Genomic DNA, 23005 nt, shown 5'->3' with positions numbered 1-23005 from the left:
CAAAAGCTGCCTCGGCTTTGTGATTGCTGCAGGAGGTTCCTGTTCCCCCACAAACCCAGTGTCCTCCCTAGCCCCTGGCCCAGAGGGGTTTCAGCACCACTGCCCAGCACCTGCAGCAGTCCTGGACAGGACTTGTTGGAGTGCTCTGCTCACAGTCCCAGAGCTCTCCAACACCACACTGTGCTCCCACAGGGTCCCTGTGCAGGCCAGCTTACATCTCTTCCATCTGAGCACCCCTGCAGGCTAAAACTGATTTACCAAACCACTGTCAAGTCCTGCATTCCCAGCTGCCAGCCCTGCCCTGGCTCACAAACCCTCCCTGGAACACCTGCATTCAGGCAGCTGAACTTTTGGGATTGTTTCATCACCTGCACTGACCAGGCTTCCACTGACTGGATAAAGAAATCTGAACAGCAGTAACTCCTGCATGATGCCCACGTTGCAGAAGTGGGTACCAACTCCTGCCAGATCCCTGCAGCTTCTTCCCCAGGGTTCCTGCTCAGGCCAAAACCTCTCTGCATAGAGTCCCCTGAGCTCTGCAGCCTCTTCAGCTGGAGCTCCTCAGGCTGAGGAACAGCTCCCCACCAGGAAGCAGCATGGACACGTTCTCCCAGCTCCACACCTGGGCTGCTGCACCCTGCCAGGACCCAGCTGTCTCTGAATGGAGTTCACGTGCACCTTTATCAGCACTGTGGTTAATCTGCAACCAGATCACCACTCCAGGACAGCTGAAGATTAAATGTACAGGAAATAAACCAGATATTACTACAACTAAACATTAACTCACTGCAGATGGACTATCTTGTTTTAAGCTCATCTTTCTCAGTAAGTCAGAAATAAGAGGGTGCTGGCACCCAGCTGTTACTGAGAACATAAAGCACCATTTCAGTTTCACACAACATAACCCATCACCTTCATGAACCAGAGTGACTTGCAGAAATCTGGGATCCTTTTTGATCAGTTATTGCCTCCTCACATACTGATCTCTGCTTCCACATGAGGGCAGGACTCATATTCCTGGTTTAACTGGGTGGGTTCAGATTGTTTTGCTCCTGAAATCCTTCCTGATCACCTGTTTGAACCCTCTTTCCAAAGAGACCTGGGAGAACAGGTACCTAAGATGCTCTGGTATGAGCAGCAAGGTGACACTGCCCTGGCTGCGCAACATTTGTGTCTCCAAAGGTATCAGACAGCCCCTCCTTGTAGCCAGCAGGGAAAACCCCCAAGTGCTGGGACAGCACTTCATAAAACACTCACCAGCTGCTGCTACACAGCCCAGCACACAGCATATGGCACGTGCAGGAACTGCACTGAGTGCAGGACTGTTTGTTTAAACACAGCCTGCTGCTGCACTTTCCCCACAGCATCGATTGTTTGTAAATGTGGAATTACAAGGCAAAGGGCACGTGGGAGGTTTTCATCACAGCCCCATCAGATATAAGCAGCGTAAAACAAAACAAAGGGATCAGTATTTTAAAAGCTTCCAAACTACAGCACCACATTGGCCCATTTCAAGCAGTGAGGCCCATTTTCAAATTACAGCTTGTTGAGTAATAATTACATCAACACCACAGCAATTAGTGAGGCTGCCATCGTCCCAGTTTGATCAGGAACAGCAGCGTGCTCTGCAGCTCAGTGTTATTACACAGGTCTGCAACTGGAAAAGTGACCTGGAGAAATAATCCAAAATTCACAAGGGACCAATCCCTCACAGTCAAGCTGAAAGGACTGTCAAAACATCTAACCAGACCAAAGAACCGTTATTAAAGCAATGGTATCAACCCAGTAACCTACATTAGCAGATTGGAGCCCTTTACAAGCCATTGCTCATTCATAATAGCACTTTTATTGCTGCTTCTTCAACCCTGCATTGCTTCGTGGCCTCCCCCATGTTCCTGCCTCTCCCTCACATTCTACCCAAGCTTAATTAAAAGGAGGGGGAAAAAAATAAAAAGAGAGAGAGAATGGTGAGAGCCAACTGTCTTCACAGCACAAGTCCAGCTAGGCCACGATTTTAGGCACAGTCAGCCAGAATTTGGGAGCTGTCTGTGCTGCTGTTCCCATCACGAAGCCGTGGTTTGTACCCACCCCAGCAGAGGGAACCACCTCTCCTGGCCCTCTGAAGGCACGGGAAGGGCAGTTTGGGAGCACCAGGACAGGTTATTCATTAGCTGTGACACAGGGCCAGCCTGGCCAGCAAGAGCCATTTCTGGCAGCACCACTCCTCTGGGATCAAGGTATTATTTCAGCTATTGACAGATCATTCAGGGAGGCATCCAAACAAGGGCCTGTTTCAAATAGAGAGGTCTGACATGGCAGCAGGACACAAGGTGCTGGCACTCCCAGGCAGAGCTGCAATTACAGCAGTGCCTCCCTCACAGCTGGCACTCACAGAATCACAGCAAGAACTAGGACATTAAGAGCACAAGCATCCTGTATAGATCCGAAGGAAATGAAGACAATAAAAAAAGCTGTAATAGCTGTAAAAATAGCTGTAATAGCAGTGACTTGTGACCACAAAATCCTCCAGTAGAAAGACATGCACCTTTCTTCATGGCAAAACAAGTGTCAGTCTGGCACCTCCAGTAAAGGGAGGGACTTTGAAAATTAACCCCTCAGCCACTCTGGCCAAGGTGGTCTGTCAGCAGTCACTGGCTTGGTTCATCCCTTCAGTACTTGATAAATGAGCAGTAAATGACAAGTATTTAGACCACATAGTACTAATCAGAGCTTTCCCAAGATGAGAGCTGATGCCACCACCCAGAGTCATAAAAGTTTTAGACAGGAAAAACACTTTAAAGCAAGTTAATTGCTGCACTGCTGGTAACATCCCTGCTTTGTCTTAGGACTGAGAAACTTCAAACAAACGTTCACGGGTATTGAACTGGAACACAGGAGTGTTCTGAGTTGTTAGGACACAGGGATCTTTGTGCCAGTGCATCCCCCAGGACTGCTCCTGCATGGAGAGCCAGGGTAGAAAGGTGCAGGAGCAGGAGGGGCTGTTTGAGAGGAGCAGGGAGAGCAGCACTGAGCCCCAGGACCATTCCTGTTCACTGCTATGGATGTGAATGCTGGAGAGCTCAGAGGAAACCACAGTTTATGCTCAACACAGTAGAAAAACATCAGGACAACCATGCATCTAAATAATAAAATAGCACAAGAGGAGGAAAAGGAAGCGAGTTTCCAAAACAGGATTAGACACTAAAGTGAAACTCGGAGTTGCACTGACAAGCAGGCCAAAGCTCCTGATAAAATCAAGCTCCTGGCAAACTCTGCTGTCCCAGAATTCCATGTTTGAGGGAGAGGGACAGAACGACCCAACAGGGACCTGCCCCCTCCACAGCCTGAGCAGGGCACCACTCCTGTGTCCCCTGTCACTAGGGTGTCCCTGCTCTGCCCACACAGCTCCTCAGCCCAAGAGCTGCTGCTGCCACTTCTGAGAGCAGCCCAGTTTGGAGTATTGGTTGTGTGAACTCTTGGATGACAGGCAAGGCAATTTACTATCAGAAAACAAACACTGAAAGTTCTGATTCTATCTCAGCCTTCCCCCCCACAATAATATCCAATAGCTCAAGGATTCCCTAAATGGAAATGGAACTAATACAAGGTTTAAAAGTCATCTCAAAGGAAAGCTGTGTGACAGAAGAGTGCCTGTCGATTCCACACAAGTTATTCCAGACTGCCTCAACTGACTCCATCTAGGGCAAAGGAAAAAAAACCCACGGAAAATGAAGTAGCTAGTTAAAGGGAATTTAAGGAGGTTCCTAACAATTCTTTTCAATATCAGGAAAACAGATTTAAAAACACCTCAGCTGTGGCTACAGTGCCAGTAGAACCAGAGCTCTTGATTCTCTGAACACAGCTTTGGTCAGACTCAGACATTCAGGGTAGCAAAGCCATCCAAGACATTCCCCCCTGACTGTGAACCTCTTAGAACCCATCCATGAGAAGAAGAGTTGCATGGGAGTTACCAGCTGCAGCCACAAAGCCCTTCAGGAAACACAAAAAGAGAAGGTTTTCCTGGTTCTTTTCTGATATCCCTGTCTGCACTGAGGGCAGTCATGGCACCTGCAGGGAATGGGATACAGGCACTGAGGAGCCAGAGCCTTTATGGTCACACCTCATCTGTGGCACTTGGGATGGTGCAGCCACAACACAGCCCACAGCCAGCTCTACACTGTTCCCTTGATGAAATCACTACTTTGAGGCCAAATAATTATATCTTACATAATGTGGCCACTAGCCAAACTAACAAAAGCTTTCTGAGGAAATCAACATGCCTGAAATTGGACTTCCCTTAAGATTTTAAGTAAAGGGAATGAGCTCTTAAGCCATGGCAGTCTCTGGGCTGTGTCAGACGTGTGTTGTGCCTTCATACACTATTAAAAACCAAGGAAGTGTCTGCCAGCTGCTTCTCTGCACTAGGAGCTGCAGCCACCATGTGCAGCCATAAAATGTGACTTGGAAAATTATGTACAGATGAGCCTAGAAGTTTAGCATTTATAAGTTCTCTTGATAGCCTGCATTTGCTACAGATAAAAGCAAATCACAATCTTTTCACAAATATCCTTTGCTTGAATTACTCAGAAAACTACCTTAGAGTCAACATCAATTCAGCACAAGAGCAGTGACGAGCTGAAGCACAGACAGGCCAAAAGGAAATCAAACTATTAGGAAAATGGAATTACATCCTGCCAGACTAACAGCTCGTCTGTGTGCAGGGAGATTGACTGTCTCAAACCCGTGCTCTTGGGTTTTTTAAAGGCAAACACCAACTCAGGGTTTTCAGTGCTGTGCAGTTCCTGCCTGCTGATGCCTTTGCTTTAGCACAGGGTTGGAAGCAAACAACACCTGGTACCACCCCTGTTGGCAGAGAATTAATTTAAGAATTAAGAACACCCCCATAACCACAGCTAGTGCAGGCCACAGACATCTTGAGCAATAAGAACATGATAGAAATAGCCATTGCACCCAACCATTGCAATCTGAAAGTTTTCTAAAGCATATAAAATTTAGGTTTAGGTATGTACTTTCTGCCCTGAACAGAGCCTCAGTAAAATAAACAAACTTCCATTAAATTTATGAGTACACCAACAAAACTCACATTGGCTAACAAGATTAAAAAAGAAAATTCCAGCAAACTATTCCTCAAGTCAAAACTAAATTCCAATTCAAAATATGTAGAAAAAAATGCTGAGAATTTAGAGCTTTTGAATAAAAAATAATTCACATATTGAGTGTTATTTACATTTTCAGAGTAATCAATTCTCCCTTATCACTGATCTTTTAAAGATGAGTTATTGTCTCACTAAATCTAAAACCCAATCTTAATCCATGGCACTCCTAAAGAAGTCTCTCAGATGAACCCAGTTACTTATTCACCTTCAGAAAGATTACAACAAGCATATTTGAAATGTTTGGTCTGGCAGGCTGGTACATGACTTCATCGTGCCCAGCGTCCCAGAGGACATCCGGGATTCTCTGCAGTGCCAGTTCATAAGGCTTGGAAAGAGCAAGCCGAGCACTCAGGGACACAGGGACACCTTCCCCTCCCCGCGGCCACGAGCACTGCATTCGCTGGGGCAAGAGGCAACGGCACCTGTGCTGTTCAGTGAGACTGAAAAAATGTCACTCCATACTGACCTGGGTGGGAATCATAGCACAAAGATGTGGAAAAAGGAGATTTCGGCACAGTGCTAAAAGTGTGAGACCAGAGAAAATGTTAGGGCAAACAAAATGTGATGTGAGCGCTTCCGAGCAACACTCCCTCCGTGGCAGCAAGGATTTTCTGAGTCTCCACCTGCCAAAAGAGATTTGCTGCCATTTAAGGTTGTTAGATGTTTCCCCGATTAATCACTGCCGCAGCCGTGTCCCGGAGCCGGTTCTCCTGCAGGACGTTACACAACCGAGCCAGCGCCAGGGAAGGGCAGCGGCAGCAGCCGGAGCTTCCAAGGGTGGAGTGGAGCTCAGACCCAGCGCTGCAGAGCTCCTCCCTCCCCCGGACTCCACCGCAATCCAGGGAACCGCGGGGCAGGTGCGATCCTGCTGCAAACGTTTGACTATCCAAGGAATTGTTCCTGTTTCAATAGAAGGACTTTAAACTGGGAGGAATGAACCCAGTTAGGTCACCCTGTTGCTGCAGCCCTGAGGGGGCACTAAAGCATTGATAACAATCTCCTTTTAGGAAGTAATATCAGAAAATATTAGGAAGTAAATCTGTAAATCGGGGAGAGGAGAAAAAGCACTGTAACCAGGGCAATTTCATCCTGGGAAATGCATAGGTCACACTTTTGTTTAGATCCAAGTGTTTAACTTGGAACAGAATCTGTAAGTGGAGTAAACTGTCTTCCATTTAACCTTTCATTTATTTCAAAAGGAATTCTGTAAACACCTGTAATACAGACACAGCAAAGCAACTGCTCCTGGCTCCACACAAAGTGTTTCAAAAGGACCAGAGGCCAGTGGACAAAGACGTGAGCAACAAAATGCTGGAGTATAGAAAAGAATGGGAAAGAGTGTCTTGAGCTGGAAAAAAACCAATTCAGCTACAAATCTTTTCAACTTCTCTTCCAGTTGTGTGAAGTTCATCACAGCAGTATTTGACAGCTGCCACCCCAGGCCCAGCTGCAGGTGCTGCTACCGGTGAGGAAGTTTGTGCAGGAAGATCTTGCTTTGGATCCAGCATGAGGAGCTTTGTCCCCACCTCTGGATGCGTCAGGAGATGCTGCACTCAGAGGAGCTGGCAGTGCTCATCAGCTGGGGACAGTCCTCTGTCCCTGACCAGAGCAGTTCTCACACTCAGAGGAGCTGGCAGTGCCCATCAGCTGGGGACAGTCCTCTGTCCCTGACCAAAGCAGTTCTCATTCCCAGAGGAGCTGGCAGTGCCCATCAGCTGGGGACAGTCCTCTGTCCCTGACCAGAGCAGTTCTTGCTCTCAGAGGAGCTGGCAGTGCTCATCAGCTGGGGACAGTCCTCTGTCCCTGACCAGAGCAGTTCTTGCTCTCAGAGGAGCTGGCAGTGCTCATCAGCTGGGGACAGTCCTCTGTCCCTCTCGCTCTCTGGGGAATCCACACCGCACAGATTCCAGACTGAGAGTGTTTCCCCCGGTTCTCTCAGGCCCGTCTCATCAGCTCCACAGCTCCTGTGAATGCAACTACCACGAGTTCACCGCCCAAAAGCAGCTCCTTGCTGCAGCTGAGGTTTTGCAAGGCGAAACTCTCGCTGCAATGGAGATAAGCCGGCACTATCTAGGAAATTAGTGCTCATTAACCACCGGGACTCCCACGGGCTGCTGCGAGCACCAGTCCGAGCTCTACACAAACCAGCCAGGAGGCAGAGGACTGGCAGCAGTAACAACGCTGCTTTCTCAAGGGTAACCTTGGGCAATTTCCACTCCCAGTTACAAAACCCAAATCAGACTGGAGGGCAGGGGAGCAGCAAAACCCTGATGGAGACACCCTCCTCCCTCACACTCGGGTTTTGTGGCTTTTTGGTGGACAAATGGGGGAAGAAAAGCAAACTACCCCATAGAGGCGTCCAGGGAAAGCTCAGTGACAGCTGGATAAAATATTCAGTAGCCTAAATAACACACACTGTCATGGTCTGGCTTATTTTTGCTATAGGTGGATCTGACAAACATGAGTGAGTTTTGGAGGAAACCCCAAAGTGCTCCTCCCTACCACAGTCATATCTGCACACAGAAAACAAGGAACTAAGTCCATCACAAAAAAAAAACCCAAACACCTTCACATTGCCACTGGCGTTGGCCAAATTTGCCAGGGAGGTAATTTTCAGCTGGAAAAATTTAAAGCAAATGTTGATTAAGATCACAGGATGATTCTACCTGGAATTAGAGGAACAAAGCTCCTAAAGTATGTTCACAAGTGTGATCTAACAAATGAGTTTGCATGAGATCCCATAATACACTTGGTAAGAAAGCAAGTCACAGTGAGACAAAATGGTATCCACTTAATAGGAAGTGGTTTTTATTGCTATTTCAACTTCTCCATTATGCAATTCCAGGCAAAGCTAATAAGAAAAATCCAGGGCACGTTTAAGAGTGGCCAGTTACACTTTGCAAATGTGAAACCCCCAAAGCAAATGAGTGCCAAACACTGCAGGGGCATCCAGAAGCAGCAGAAAGTGATTGATCCTAAGCATAATTATGGGATGGAGCAGCACAGCAAGGAGTGGAGCTGGGGTGGGACTGCTGGGTCTCTGTGGCTCCCAGAGGAGCAGGGGCTGGCTGACAGCAGGGCCCTGCAGCCCTGCAAGGCTGAACCAAGAGAACCATGCTGGAAAGGGAACTTCAACATGATAAACATTAACACAGCCTGGGGAAGGGAAGGTTGTGTGGACACCTCACACCTATGGGCTATGAGGGGCTATGGGAAGCTGGAGAGGGACTCTTTGTCATGAACTGCAGGCACAGGACAAGGCAGAACGGGTACAAATTGAAAAAAAAAAAGAGAAATTCAGTTTAGATATTAGGAAGAAATTTTTTATTTGAGGATAATGAGACATTGGAACAGGTTGCCCAGGGAGGCTGTGGACACTCCAACTCTGGAAATGATCAAGGCCAGGCTGGATGAGGCCTTGAGCAAGCTGGTCTAGTGGGAGGCATTCCTGCCCATCATGGGACTAAATGATCCCTTCCAAACCCTTCACATTCTGTGATAAAACAGTCCAGAAAAGAAGGGATCCATTGAGACTTCCCTGAGCTCTCCAATGGGACAGGTAGGAGAAGGGAGGGGGCAGTGGGAATTGAATGCTGAGGCAGGTCTGTCACCCCACCCCAGCAGCACCCCCAGCCACCAGTTCCCAGCTGGAAGGCACTTGGGGATCCTAAGAGAAGCAAAAGATCCTTTTTCAGGCAAATCAGTTCCCAGGCATTAACACCAGCATCTGAAAGCACCTAAGGGCAGGGATGTCCCTCCTGAAACCCCTCAGCTCTTGTGTGACAATACAGTTCCTGTGAAAGGTAATTCTGACATTCCTCACGCCATAAAAATCCATCTGCTGCCATCACTTTCTCAGTGTTCATTCAAAATTTCTGTGAGACTGAAAACTACTCCACTTTTCCCATCTGAGTAAAAGATGCAATTTCAAAGTCAAAATCCTTGGTGTGAAAATTCCATGGCAGGAGAAGTTAATCCCAGACAACCCAAGGGGACAGTGGCAGTAACACTGAACAGGGAGGGAAAAACAAATCTGAGAAATAAATTTCACCACTTGTGATTTATTCCATGTGTATCATGATAACAATTGTTTTTTCTTACCATACACCCTGTTAGAGTAAAAAGAACACAACCATCCTCACCCTAAGGGGTTTTCAGCTTTCATCACTATGAAGCTGGAAACAACCACGGAATATCTGAAAGGTTTAAACATCAGAGAGCAGAACAAAATCAGAGAATGGCTGCACTTGCAGTGCTGCTCCCTCAACACTGCTCCTCCCCTGTCCTCGTGGATAAATGGATGGTTTGTAGCTGATATGGGATAGGATGTTTGTTCAAGTTGCTTTCTCCCCCGAAGAAAAAAAAAACTAAATTATTTGGCACTCCTAGCAGGGGAGGGTAAAAGAGTATCAAAACCCAGGTCAAAAAACAAAGAAATCTCTGTCTTCAGTGATAGAAAACTTTCAGTTTGCAAAATATCTGTGGCACTCCGTTACTCAGGGAATGAATCAAAGGCTCCCACTCTCCGTGGGGTCATCCCTATGGGTGGGCACAATTGGCAATTTTCCTACACAGCAAATTATTTGGAATCTGGCCATTAGTGCTATCAGTTTCACATCAAGTACCTCATTAGGACAAACAGGCTGCTCGTTTGTCTCAGACAAGGCCAGCCAGTACATCTACATATGAAAGGTAGGAGGTGGGGAGATTTTCCCCTGAAAGCTTTCCCAGATTGGTCCCGGGGCTTACCCTGCCCATCAACACACAGAGGATTTGGCACTTGAGGTGAAACATCTTTTGGCACGGCACAAAGGATGGCAAGGTGCTGTGGGAATTACTGCCAACACAAGATTAATGTCACATAATCAGGGACAAGTAAAGAGGAGCCTTCAAAAGAGGCAGCAAAGGTGTCTTGATAAAAAAACCCCAACAAATACTGAACTGACTACTTAATGTTTGAGCTTCCCACATGCCTTGTACAATAAACCTGACACTGACCAAGCCAGTCTTTCTGTAAGAACCTGTTCACTTATCCCTCCTGTGATTTATTGTGGTTGAAGTGCACATTAATAAATGTAACCCTAACAAATGATTCCTTTCATTTGGTCAAGGTGACAGAATGTCTTCAGAATTCATCAAGTTCACTGCATTTAACTTCTGTTCTTTTTTCATGGGTACAAGGACAATATGGGAAAGGCAGAAGGTTAAAATGTATCAGATGGAGTTGAACATTTTGAAATATTATGTCCCAATTCTACAGTTTCCATGATTCAGCTATAAAGTTTGCAACACAACACATTTTTGTTTGTCCACCAGAACAAGTGATCTGTCCATGTGCACCGGCTCTGCTCGCTAACTTTAACAAATAGCCTCTCAGGAGAGCAGCTGAGCAGCCAAATACCCATCAGTTAGAGAGAACTCCTGGGAGAAGACCAAGACTGACACAAATTCAGTAGCAGCACATCTGGGCTGGCCCTGAAGCCAACCACAGCCTGTGGTGTGAGAGCAGAGCCCCAAACCCAGAGCAGCCCTGGGAGCAGTGAACACCTTCCTGCTCCAATGGCTCATCCAGTGAGCAGCAGGTCCCACCTTGGCTCCTCCATGAGAGCATCCAGGACTCAGAAACCCAGCAGAAAAGCAGGACACAAACAATCAGGCAATCTGTGGCTTTATGAAAGATTTGAGGTTTCCTGCCTGGCAGGACAGGATACACGTGGCCTCTTTTAGGAGATGGGTGCCCCCATCACTCTTTCCTGGCTTTCCCACTCCTGCCAGCCAGCTGGAGCCTGGCACTGCTCCTCAGGGCACAAGCACTCAAATCCAAACCCCACAGCACCCACGATTCCAGCATTCCAGGTGACAGCCTGGCACCATCTCTCCCCCCACTGCCAACAGGAACACAGGGACAGCACCAAAAATCAAACCAGGCAGCCAAGATATTTTGTGAAAAACAAGACTTGTTTTGACAATAAGCAACCCCTCCTTTAAGTCTCAAAAAATCTAAGTCCTTAATGGAAAACACGTTTTCTATTGACTGATTGGGAAAATGAAGCCAAATATTCCCAATAATTTTGAAATTGTTTAGGTTTCCTTCAGTTTCCCAGCAAGCCCAGCACTCAGGGTTTCATATCAGGTTTTAAAAGCTTTAACTTCACAAGGATCTGCTTTTCCCTGGTGTTTCCTCAGAGAGGTTTAAGTTCTGTAACCAACACAGAGTCAGAGAACCAGCTGCCAGACACTGGAGATGTCTAACTCAGGAATGTCTGCATCCCTGAAAGCCAGGATGCAGCACGGCCCAAAAAACAAGAACAAAGACGAGATTTCCATTGTTTGCTTTGCTGGAGACACAAATGCTACATCTATCAGGAAAATAAGGGAGGGATACTCCTGTTTCTATCCCAGTACTGCAGCACAAGCATTGTTGGTGCTCTCCTCACCTGGAACAGGTCAGAAACCACACAAAGCAAAGCTCCTTTCTGACTGCGACACAGCAAACTCAAAAAAGGAAACGCTGATTATCAAGCAGCACTGTCCGCAAAGTCAAACATCCAACCTCGGGCTTATTTTAGAAAGGCTCCCTGGTAATTTGCCTGTGCTTTTGAAAAGCAAGGAATATGTTTTGAATTATAAGAGGTTACAGGGACATTTTTGTGGTAAATTTGGACTTTCATTTGCAAAAAAAACCCCTCAGTGCTACAGAGATCCTTTCGGAAATAACATTTTTTTGTCATTGCTAAGCACTTTTCAACAAAGTTTAACAGCTACTGTCCCAAGGAGGTGTTTATACCCAGCTTTAAAAGAATCCGGGGGTTCTTCTGTCCCTGGAAGCACAAGGAAAAGCAGGATGGTGTCCTCCTGACAGGCTGAGAAGCAAACAAGGGAGGACATTCTCTGCAGGATGCAGGGGTAACAATTTTTCTAAGCAAGTTCACTTGAAGGCTCTGGTGCTCCAGGTTTGGTGGTTTGGGATTTTTCTGGGGTCTGTAATGTATTTACAGCTCTTTGAGCCTGTTTTCATTCACCCCCTGCTCCTCACACCTGGGATCATGAAGCAATAGCACACAAAGCTGGTATTAAGGAGCAGTGGAAGGCACCATTTCCCTCCTCACGAGTTTATAAACTTCATATCCAGTTCCTTTATAAACAGTGCAGGGGAGGCCTTCAAGGAGCCATAGCTGAAGTTTTCTTTCGAAGGTGTAATTTACTTTATCATTCATTCTTGTAAACAAAATAACCTGTTTAGCTGCAGCACAGCAATCTGAGTAAGAGCAGAAGTTTTAGTGTAAACATCTCAGCGATGTGATGTGGAGAATGAAAGCTTCATTGTGCCCTTGATGGCTGTGCTGTGAAGGCTTTCACAGCCACCGAGGTTTTCACCCCTCCAAATGCCACGGAGGAGCTCTCCCCAAAGAAAGCCATGCTGTTCCTACAGTGGGAAAGGGGAGTTTTTGTTTCAGTTTTTCTTTGGGTTCTCATTCCTGCCCGGCTGTGGAGCTCTCTGGGCAGAATGCTGCAGTCAAGTGCTGGAGTTCGCTCCAGCTCCCCTGCTGGGAGTTTGTCCTGGGCACCACAAACAAACTCCAGGGCAGTGATGAAGGCACTGATGCTGTAATGGGAGGCAGATATTGTAGGGGAGTCTTTCCTGGAAGTTTCAGCTGGTGTCTCAAAGCATAATTCATTTGAGGAGTAGCCATGCACACCTGCTCTCCATCAGAATGGGACAGAAAACCTTGTTAGGGGCCCCAGAACAAAGGGATTTATTCCAAGGCTGTCAGAACTTCCAGTGAAACACAGCTTGAATTGGCTTGGTGTGAATAAAGATGCAGGGCAAGGGCAAAAATCCTTTGTGTCTGGAGATGGAGCTAAGCCTACCACCCCAAACAGCACATCCAGCCCCAGCAGCACATCACACCCCACATACTGCACAATCTCCACAAATCTCCAGTTTTCCTTCTCCAGGAAGATGTAAAGAGCCTTCAGGCTTCCCAAGTTAAGTTCCATTAACCTCAAACAGGAACACACGAAGATACTTTGATCAGATAATTTTCTACCTGAACAACCTCAGGCAGGATAACATCAGGGCAGGCTCTGTCCAGACCCACAAGAAAAAGAACTGCAATGGGCTGGGATCCAGCATGGAGCCAGGAAACGACTTGAGCAGATTGACATGATAATCACTGATTGCAGCACTCAAAGCTCCTGCCATGGCACACTTTGTGTGGGCTCTGTAAATATTACATGGAAGGAGGAGGCAGTGTCTTTGCTGCATGTTATATGGTGTTTCTGGCATGCCAAAACGAGCAACTGAGGGAAAAGCACAGGAAGGCTGGTCAGAAAGTTCTCAGACAGACATGGCACAGATCAGTCCTGCAGGAGGAACTGATAAACATGGAGAGAGATAAGCTGTGTTTGAGGTGGAACAGGAAGGAAGCAAGGAGATAGGTGAAGGAGATAGAACTGAGAGCAAAAGTGATCTTCATACATAACTCTGAGCAAGCTCTGTGGGAAAGGGGGTTTGTCAAGGCACTAGAGAAGGAATGAGCACAAAAATCAGTGTGAGGGGACTCTGGGCAGGACTGGGCTCTGTGTAAGGCTCAGACCTGGGCCTGACACACCACAGGAATACCAGCACATGACTTGGGGTGCAAAGCCTAGAAAGGACCGAGTCCAACACTGCAGGTGGAACAAGGGAGCTGCTCACTCACCCCAGCCCCAAGGAATTCCAGCTGACACACAGAACAAGGCTGGCAACATCAGCCCAAGATCAGAGACAACACCGGGGAGCTGAAGGGACATCAGCAGCAAGGGGGAAAGCCAGGCAGAGGCTTCCAGCTGCACACAGAAGGTACTGAAAGAGGAGAGAGGAGTCACCCAGGAGGGTACTGCAGTTACAGAAGTATGGGAAGTCAGCAGGAGAAAGGATTGTCAGGTGGGACAACACTTCTTGGAGGGACAGTGGAGTCAATGCCTGACACACCAGAGTAGAGCAAGAAACATCCAAGGCTGAGCAATGACACAGGGCAGGTAAGCAGCTGCCCAGGGACATGGAACTGGTTTAATGCCATATTTTCAGCCAATGGTATATTTTTGTGGAAATAAAGCTCTGGATCAGACCAGCCCAACAGCCACAGAAACTGCTCTGTGAAGTGTCACTGGGCAAGTGGCAGCCATAGGGCAGATCACTGCCAGCTGTTAAACCCAGAAGGGAAGGTCAGCAGCATCCCAGCAGCCAGGAGACATGGGCTGCAAAACACTGCAGCAGAACAGGACAGAACTGATGAACAAATATTCCAGCACTGTTCAAGAAATTCTATAGTCTGCACAGAAAAATGCTCAGAAACTCTTGGGGGCAGAATGGAAAATACCACCAAGAGTTAGAGCAAGGGCAGGCTTGTTATGCCCCAGTCAGTTCTGCTGCTGAGCCTGACAAGCTGAGCACTGCAAGACCATTAATGATGACAGAGCTGGGTCCTCTGGCTTATCATGAACAACTAACAACAACTGACAATCTTTGCAAAATCTCCCTCTACTCTACCTCAGCTGGGCCCTGACAGGACACTATCTGCTGTCCATCTAAACCACCACCCAAAGGAACTGCTCTGCCACACACAGCTCACAGACCAGAAAAACCTCATTCCTAGCCAAAGACAGAAGTTATCTCAGGAACAGTTTAATGGCTTAGATTTGAAGAAAAATGAAGTATTTTCAAAAAAAGTTATGTCTGTCTAATGCCCCTTTTTCACTCCCAAAGACAGAGCAGCCTCACAGCCAGGCTGCTCTTTCAGAACTTGAAAACACCACAACTGAACACTTTTACATCAGCTCTAACACAGGAACATCAGCATGTGACAGCAGCATCAGGAGCTGAGATCTCAACACATCTCACCAAAAAAGCCCTTAAAGAAACAGAAACCCTCTTTACAAATTGTGCTTTTGCTTCAGAGAACTGGAAATGAGCATTTGCCATCGGGGGACACACAGCTCCCCTATTTCACACTTAGAGGCAAAACTGTGTGCAGACATCTGCTTCCTTCTCCCCCCCTCAGAATTCCTTCATTCCATACAAAGATGCAATCATGACCCAGGGATGCAGAGAGAGATGATGTAACTCCAAATACCTTGTGAGACCTGCATCTTTAAAAGAATTTGAGTAAACATCACTGAGCTCAGGTGGTGTTAAAGCCTACTCAGTCAGAAGAAATCCAAAGAGTCAAAGAAATTCAAGGGCTTGGTGAGTGTTGGATCAGTAAAGCCACCTGGAGAGGCAGATTTTTGAACAGAAGTCAATGCAAAGGACTCGACTAAAGGAGGCCACGGGACCCATTGGAAGTATTAGCAAATATTTACTGCAGGAGTTTAGCAGATCTTGGAGTCAACCTTCAGCTCAGCAGGTGATGACCAATCACTTCAGTTAAGATGATGCAGGTTACACAAGCCACCTCAAACATGGGGTACTCAAAAACCAGAACAGGATTTCATTTGACAGCATCCCAAACAGATGTACTGCAGCTCTGAGGAGCTTCAGGACCCATCAGAATCTACAAAACTATTGCAGAGTAAGGACGAAAGCCAAAAGGCTTCTGAGGAATTCCTAAATTACCAGCTGATTTTTGTAGAGATACTTTGTGTAAACAGCAGCAAAAAAGACTTTAAAAATGCAAGAACAAACATTTCTATTGAGCTAACTGCCCAAGGTTCTGGTTACTTTACTGATCTGTCAGGTTTGTGTTCCACACCTGATGCCATGTGCCATGGATGTCACTCCCCAGGCTGCTGCTCCCTACCCACCATCAAATGTTGTTACCTGTGCTACAAGGACCAGAGGCAGCTGCAGGCAGGACCCCCAGTCTGGGGCACAGCATCAGCAGCCACAGAGTTTGGAAGTACAAGGCACCCTGAAAGACTGATCTCATTCATAAATCTGACCTCGTATATTATTCAACACCCAGGTGCTAAAATTATTAAACACTCCCCCACCCAGCTGCTATAAAAAGACTCCAGTAAAACTTCCTTCTAAGGAGGCTTTCATCAGGCAGGGAGAGCAGATGTGCCAAGGAAGGTCCAGTGAAACCAGATAAACTCAGCACATATGGAGGCAAAACAAACTCAGGCTGGACATCACCTCACTCAAAGGCTGGTTCATGGGAATTGCAGTCAGGAATCCCAGGGCACACCTGCAGCAGCTCCAGGTGTCCATGGGCTGAAGAGTCCCTGTGGAGTCAGGAAGCTGGCCTGGATTCTCCCTCTGCTACTCTGCTTGGGATTTGCTTTTTAAGTGAGATGTTTTTAAGTGAGATCGATGGCCTTTTCCATCTCTGAAGATCAGGCTGGCCCCAGGCCAAGCTCATAAGTCAAATTTTGATGGACTAAGGGGAATTTTCATTCCATTCATTCCAAACTGTGACACAAGATGGCTTCTGCAAGTTGAGCAACTCTGAGGAGGCCAAGAAGGGCTGATGAGGCTCAACTGCTGCTGGCCTGAATAGAGCAAGGAGTGTCCTGCAGCACCTGGAGGCAGGTGCCCCTCTCCAGGGAGAAAGCAGCCTCCTCCCAGCAGCTCTTTAATCCAACACCACATGAACAATGCAAATATTCATGACTATTTAGAATGAGGAAATTAAAATGGCTTAAAGGCATGAAAAGCTTGTTTATGAAGCATGAATATTTCATTAGCAAAAGCACAAATGAAACCAAACATTCACATAATATTTCCTCTGCTGGGATTAAATATAGTTATCACCTCATGGGAAGTCAAACTTCTCCCACCACAATTTCAACCCCAAATATGAATGCTTAAGATGGTGATCAGAAGATAAGGAAGTCGGTGTAAAAACAGTATAATACAGACAGCACCCTTCACTCCAAAACTGCAACTGAGGCTCATCAAGGGAAGAGCAGAAAGGGCATGGTACCAAGCAGGAACAAATGGGATCCACAGCTGAGCTAAGAATTGTTCCTAATGGATCACAGGGACACCCATCTCCTGAAGATGGGGACAAATTATCCACCCCAGAACCCCAGAACTTGTGCTTGCTTTTCCAGGCCTGAAAAAGGTAAGCAAAACAGCCCACTGTGCAGATCTAAGGACACTGAATGGCAGAACAGGACTTTGGCCTTTCAGAACTTAAAGTTCTTCCCTGGAAGTGTCCTAGGCCAGGGCTTGAAGCAACCTGCTCCAGTGGAAGGGACATGGGAGTGGAACTGGATGAACTTTAGAGTCCCTTCCAACCCAAACTATTCTGTGATTTTAGGATTCTAAAGAATGGCCTCAACTCACTGCATCATCCAGAAAAACAACAGGGTTTTTTTGACAGAGGCCCAAAGGTACAAGCTCCACAGCACTACCTCAAGAAAACCCCTTGGAGATACCCCTCTGCAGCATTTAAAGCCCAATTTCCCATTCAGTTTGCTCCAACCTTTTTGTAGGACTCCAGCCCATGCTCAGCCCTGCCTGCACAACAAACACCTCCTCAGCACCAAATACTTTCAGCACATTCTCAGGAGGACCAGATTTTCAGTATAGATTCTTGATGCTAAAACTATTGATAATCACAGCAAAGAGGTGTCAAATGGACCTGCAATAAACACAGATCTAGAACTGTTGCCTTAATCTGAAAAAGCTGGGGTTTGAAAGATAGTTGAGAAACCACTTTAGTGTGTTTTCAAGTGAACACAGAACTGTGTTTTTATGAAATGCTGCTTTAAGAGTCCAGAAGTCACCACGTGCACAGGGAGTACATGCACTATTAACACACAGTTCTTTGCACCACTCCAGGTTCAGGTTGGCTGGAATGACCAGGAACTATGGGAGTAGCAAGTACAGCCTTCAACAGCTGGTTTTGTGCTGGAAATACTCAAAAGAAGAGGAAAACAACCCCAAATTCATTTTACAATCATTACACATCACCAGGTGCTCTCACTGTCTTCCTTTCACACATCCTTGAATTCTTTAATAACGGTGACACAGATCTATTGTGTTCCCAGGGGGATTTGCACAATGCTTATGAAAAATGAGCAACTCATGAGAAATCAGCAGAAGATGAGTCAGGTAGCACCTGCTCACGGTGCAGATGTGAGAACACAAACACCATGAGCACACAGCTCACACCAGACCACCCCAAACACTGCCCTGATGCCACCCTGTGTAATTGTCTGCTTTTCCCTGCATTTCCATGTGGTTTCCCACTCCCGGTGGTTCAGGGGTGCTGGGTTTGCCCCCAGCTGGGCCCCCACAGGATCCAACTGCCTGGCACAGAGAGGATGGGTCACATCTGACTGTCCTGGCACACACCTGACACCCTGAGAGGAGTCACTGCCCTGCAATGACTCCCAAAGGCATTGCTAAGGCTGCACAACAGATAATTCAGCAACTCCCTCTGCGTGCCACAGATCTCATTTTTAATGCTCTGAGGTTTGATCTGTTTGTCAAGACAAATGCAAGCCGTACAGAACACTGAGTGGTCTTTGCAGTGAAATCACCTGATAAACCAGAACATTTCATACTTCTGAAAAATCAAGTTTCCTTACGAGGAAGTAAATTAAAAATCGTAACATTTACTACTTGAAACTTCTACTGTGGCATGAAGAAAATAAGGTGGTGCAGTTTCCTGCTTCTCTTACTCAATAGTTTAATCTGCACCACAATTTCTGCAAAAGCTGAGCAGCTCTGGCCAGACCAACACTCCCTTTCCACAAGCACCATCTCACTCCACCTGCCATGGAATAGTCATGCTCATGTTAAGTCAAAAGCAGTGAAATAAAGTTTTACCAATCCAGAGCATTCTCCCATCACTTACAGCAGGTAACACAAATACCTGCCTGCCAGGGGCAGGACCTCTGAGTCGCTAGACACAAAAATCTTCCCTATTTTAAAGGGTCCTTCAATTAGTCTGATGTCCTGGGATTGAAATTGCCAATTATTCCTGCAGCAGTGCAGAGATGAGCAGGCACTCACTGAAGGGATGATGGGCAATTGCTGACACACAAACCACTCCAATGCAGCTCTTTGAATAATTCTGATTTACGAGCCTTCCAGAAACAATTGTCTGTTACAGGGTTGGAGGTTACTATAAAGAAACAAAGCTACTGAGTTCACACAGACCATTCCCATAGTCCCGCTTTTCTTTTTTTTTAAATTATTCTGATGACTAAGAATCACAACCAGACACTGGGATGAAGTGCACTCAGGACTAAGGAATTCAAGGACAGGATGACTTTTATTTACAATAAATTGTAACATGCAGTGACTGCTGAGAGTCCAAAGAAACATTCATTAAGTAGCTGTAAGACACAGCCATGCAAAGATAGTGACACGGTGATATCCCTGCTGAATCCCACTCAAACCTACAAATAACTGGGCATGAGCACTGGGGCTGGGAGATGAAGTAGTAAATTCCCACTGCATCCACCCACCCACCCAGGCACACTCATCCAGCCCATGTCAACACCACTGAATTCAAATACTACACTAATGAAAAGTGCAGCTTCACCATTCCCCTTTTTCCCACTAGAGACATCCTTGGGGAAATATCCTTGCATGCACCCAAACTGGTATGATTTCAATTCCACCCACATCTGGGCTCACTTGGGAACCAAATCCAGCACAGCCCGTCTTGGGTCAGCCAGTGACCCCGAACAGAAATAGCTCTGGCAGAAAGCTGCATTTATGAATAGGGTGGAGCCCATCCAAGTGTAAACTGAACAAACCTGCCAGGGGCACTCAGAGATGGAGGAGCAGCGGCTCCTTCCCCCCGCACACAGAGGGGACTCTGCCATGGCCACAGAGACACAACCAGCCCTCATACAGTCTCATACAGTTTCCATGTCACCAAGAGCCAACTGCCCTCTCCAGAGCAGCACAGTGTGAGCAGCAGGTGTTGCCTGAGTGCTGTAAAACACCAGCAGCAGAGCTGGGGCAGCAGCCCAGGGTCACCACACAGCACCCAACAGAGTCAGCAGCTTTACTCAAAGGCCACCCTTTGGGGAAATTCACTGGGACACTGCCCCCAGGTCTAGAGCACGGGATGACAGCACCAAGGTTAGAAAAATTAACAGTATCAGTTAGCTTTTGACAAAAGCTTGTTCTGCACACAGCACAGACACCAGATGACCTTGAAGCTCAGGCAGAGCTCACAGCCAGGTGAGAAGAACTCAAGTCTGACGTGTTGTCAGAGGATAAGCCTGGGTTTGGGTAGGTTTGAGTGCCAGTGACCAAGGCACTGCAGTTAAACTGGGCCTCCAAGGTATATCAGACAGAGCAGGGATGCCCTGGCAACACCCTCAGGCACCATCAGCAACAGCACAGAGAAAAAAAATAAACAAAGTTCCACGTTTATTGTAATGATCCAGGACTGCTGGCTGTTCTTCTCATCCCTTCATACAAAATTAGCAAAGTCTGTCCCTGCAAGGCACCTCTCAATGGATTGCTAAAGGCAACCAACATGCCACATTGATTTTCAGGCTATCAATCCATTTCCAATACTTCATTTAGAGTTCTAGAACACATTAACCAAAGAATAAAAGCCCAAGAATAAACCATGACACACAAGCTTCCCGCTAATTACAAAGATATTGCATGCAAGCCCTTTCTAATACAATTACAGTGTCATGGAGTATACAAATGACAAGCAAATTTAAACTTTTAGAAGCAGTGCAAAATTCATTTAAATCTAAAACTGTGTTCAAAGCTCAACCATTCTTATTATGATTTTCTTATATTCAAGCACAAATGCCCTCTCTGCCCAAACAGAAAGCCAAAATATAAAAGGAAAAAAAGCATAAAGTATGCTGGTTGTTCTCACATCCCACAGGATCTGTGGAGCCCTCACCCTGCAGCATCTCAGGGCACAGGGACACCCTGTAGCTGTGTAGCACAGAAACTCCTCAGCACTCAGTGGCTGAAGCAGCCAGATATCAAAATCTACAGATTTCATCCAGAGGAGACAACACAATTGTCTGAAAAAGCTTAATATTCTTCTTCTTCAATAGGTAGAAGCCTGTTGAGGGAGCTTCTCCCATCTATTGCTAGAGCCACTCTCAGGTGCATCCAACAACAGCAGGGGTGTGACAATGAGTGATTGCAGTGCCCACCAGAACACAAGTGGCAGGACAGCAACAGGCAGGAAAACCTGAGCAGAATGGGTGAGACACAGTCAACAAGTCACATTTTTATCCCAAAGCCTTCCCTTTGGCAATTATCAAATCCTTGCACAAGCAGGGGCATAAGAGTTTATCAGAAGGAGCTCCCATGAATGTTTTATAATGGAAAGTGAAAAGCAGCCGCAGACTTAGGGTCCCCTGGCTGTCTTCTATCAGAGCTGCCCAGGATTGAACTGTGCTTGAGAGGGAACAGGAAAATGTGGATCTTCCCAGCACACACCTCATCTACAAGGGAAATAAAACCATAAAGATCATGAGATGTTAACACAGCAAATCCATACCAGCGAGTGGCTGCAATGCCCCCACGGGAAGGCGCAACCTTGGACTTGGTGACTTTTATTGCTTTTTTTTTTTCCTCCAAAGCAACTTTGCAGAATGTCAGCACAGGCAAGAAACCTGGCAGATGGGAGTGGGACAGGGTGCCCAGAGCAGCAGTGGCTGCCCCTGGATCCCTGGCAGTGCCCAAGGCCAGGCTGGACAGGGCTGGGAGCAGCCTGGGACAGTGGGAGGTGATGGGCAGGGGTGGCACTGGATGGGCTTTAAGGTCCCCTCCCAACCCACCCGGTATTTCTCTGATACAGGGGAAGATCAACAACATACTGTTTAAAAGTAAAGTCCATAAGGTCCCTTCACTCCTAAACCATTGCATGATCCCTGAGGGAGGTGGGCACTGGGGCAGGTGACTCCGAAGTTTATCCAAAGGGGACTGAGAGTCCCCGCAGCCCCCAGGGTTTGGTGCACGCTCATCTTCACCCGCTCTACCATTTCAGAGGAAAATCCACACTTTTGAGCGGGTCTGCTCAGTCAGGGAGGGGCAGCAGGCGGAGGAGGCTCAGGGAGGGTTCTGTTCCCTCACCCCTCACACTCCATCCCAACCGGACCGTGTGTGAGGGGAAGACCCGCCGAGCCCCGGGGCAGCGGGGCCGCGCCTCCCGCCCCTCACTCACCGCAGCCGGAGGTTCGCCATGAACTCGGGCATGGTGACGGCGTCCATCAGCACGAAGTCGGCTTTGCCGAACTCCAAACTCTCCTGCTCCGCCATGACGGCCACTGGGACGGCCGGGACCGGGATGGGGGCCGGGCTAGGAGCGGGACCGGAACAGGACCGGGACCGAGACTGAACCGGGCTCGGGATCGCTCCCGCCGCTCCCGGGCGCGGGGCTGTGGGGGTGTGGGGGTGTCACCTGCGGCGGGGCGGGGCCGCGGCCGTGAGGCGGCCCCGCCTGCAGCGCCCCCTGGCGGCCGCAGCGGGTACCGCGCCCTCGGAGCGGGGCGGGGCGGGAGCGCCCCCTGGCGGCGGCAGCTGCGCGCTGCAGAGGGGTTCGCGGCACGGCCGGGACGGGGATCCGCGAATGCGGGACCGGGGATGGGAGCCCTGGAGCAGGGGATCCCCGGGAATGCGGGATCGGGATCCCCGGGATCGGGGATGTGAGCCCTGGAACGAGGGATTCCCGGGAATGCGGGATCGGGAATGTGAGCCCTGGAACCGGGGATCCCGGGAATGCGGGACCGGGAATGTGAGCCCTGGAACGAGGGATCCCCGGGAATGCGGGACCGGGGATGTGAGCCCTGGAACGAGGGATCCCGGGAATGCGGGATCGGAGATGTGTGCCCCGGAGCAGGGGATCCCGAGAATGCGGGATCGGGGATGTGAGCCCTGGAACGAGGGA

General features: G+C 47.8%; 1 protein-coding gene across 3 annotated transcripts in view; it reads right to left on the bottom strand.

Moving 5' to 3' along the window:
* MYO1D (myosin ID) overlaps window positions 1-22482 on the bottom strand; it is a 154544-nt gene extending 132062 nt beyond the window's left edge. For all 3 annotated transcript variants that reach the window (XM_033078838.2, XM_033078839.2, XM_033078841.1), the window contains exon 1: window positions 22283-22482. In XM_033078838.2, the coding sequence (XP_032934729.1) occupies window positions 22283-22377 (95 nt within the window). In that variant the 5' untranslated portion in view covers window positions 22378-22482. The remainder of the gene's footprint in view (window positions 1-22282) is intronic.
* Window positions 22483-23005: the final 523 nt, after the last annotated feature.

Source organism: Catharus ustulatus, chromosome 23 (assembly GCF_009819885.2).
Source record: "Catharus ustulatus isolate bCatUst1 chromosome 23, bCatUst1.pri.v2, whole genome shotgun sequence".
Taxonomy (NCBI): Eukaryota; Metazoa; Chordata; class Aves; order Passeriformes; family Turdidae; genus Catharus; species Catharus ustulatus.
This window is presented reverse-complemented; position numbering and strand designations above follow the sequence as displayed.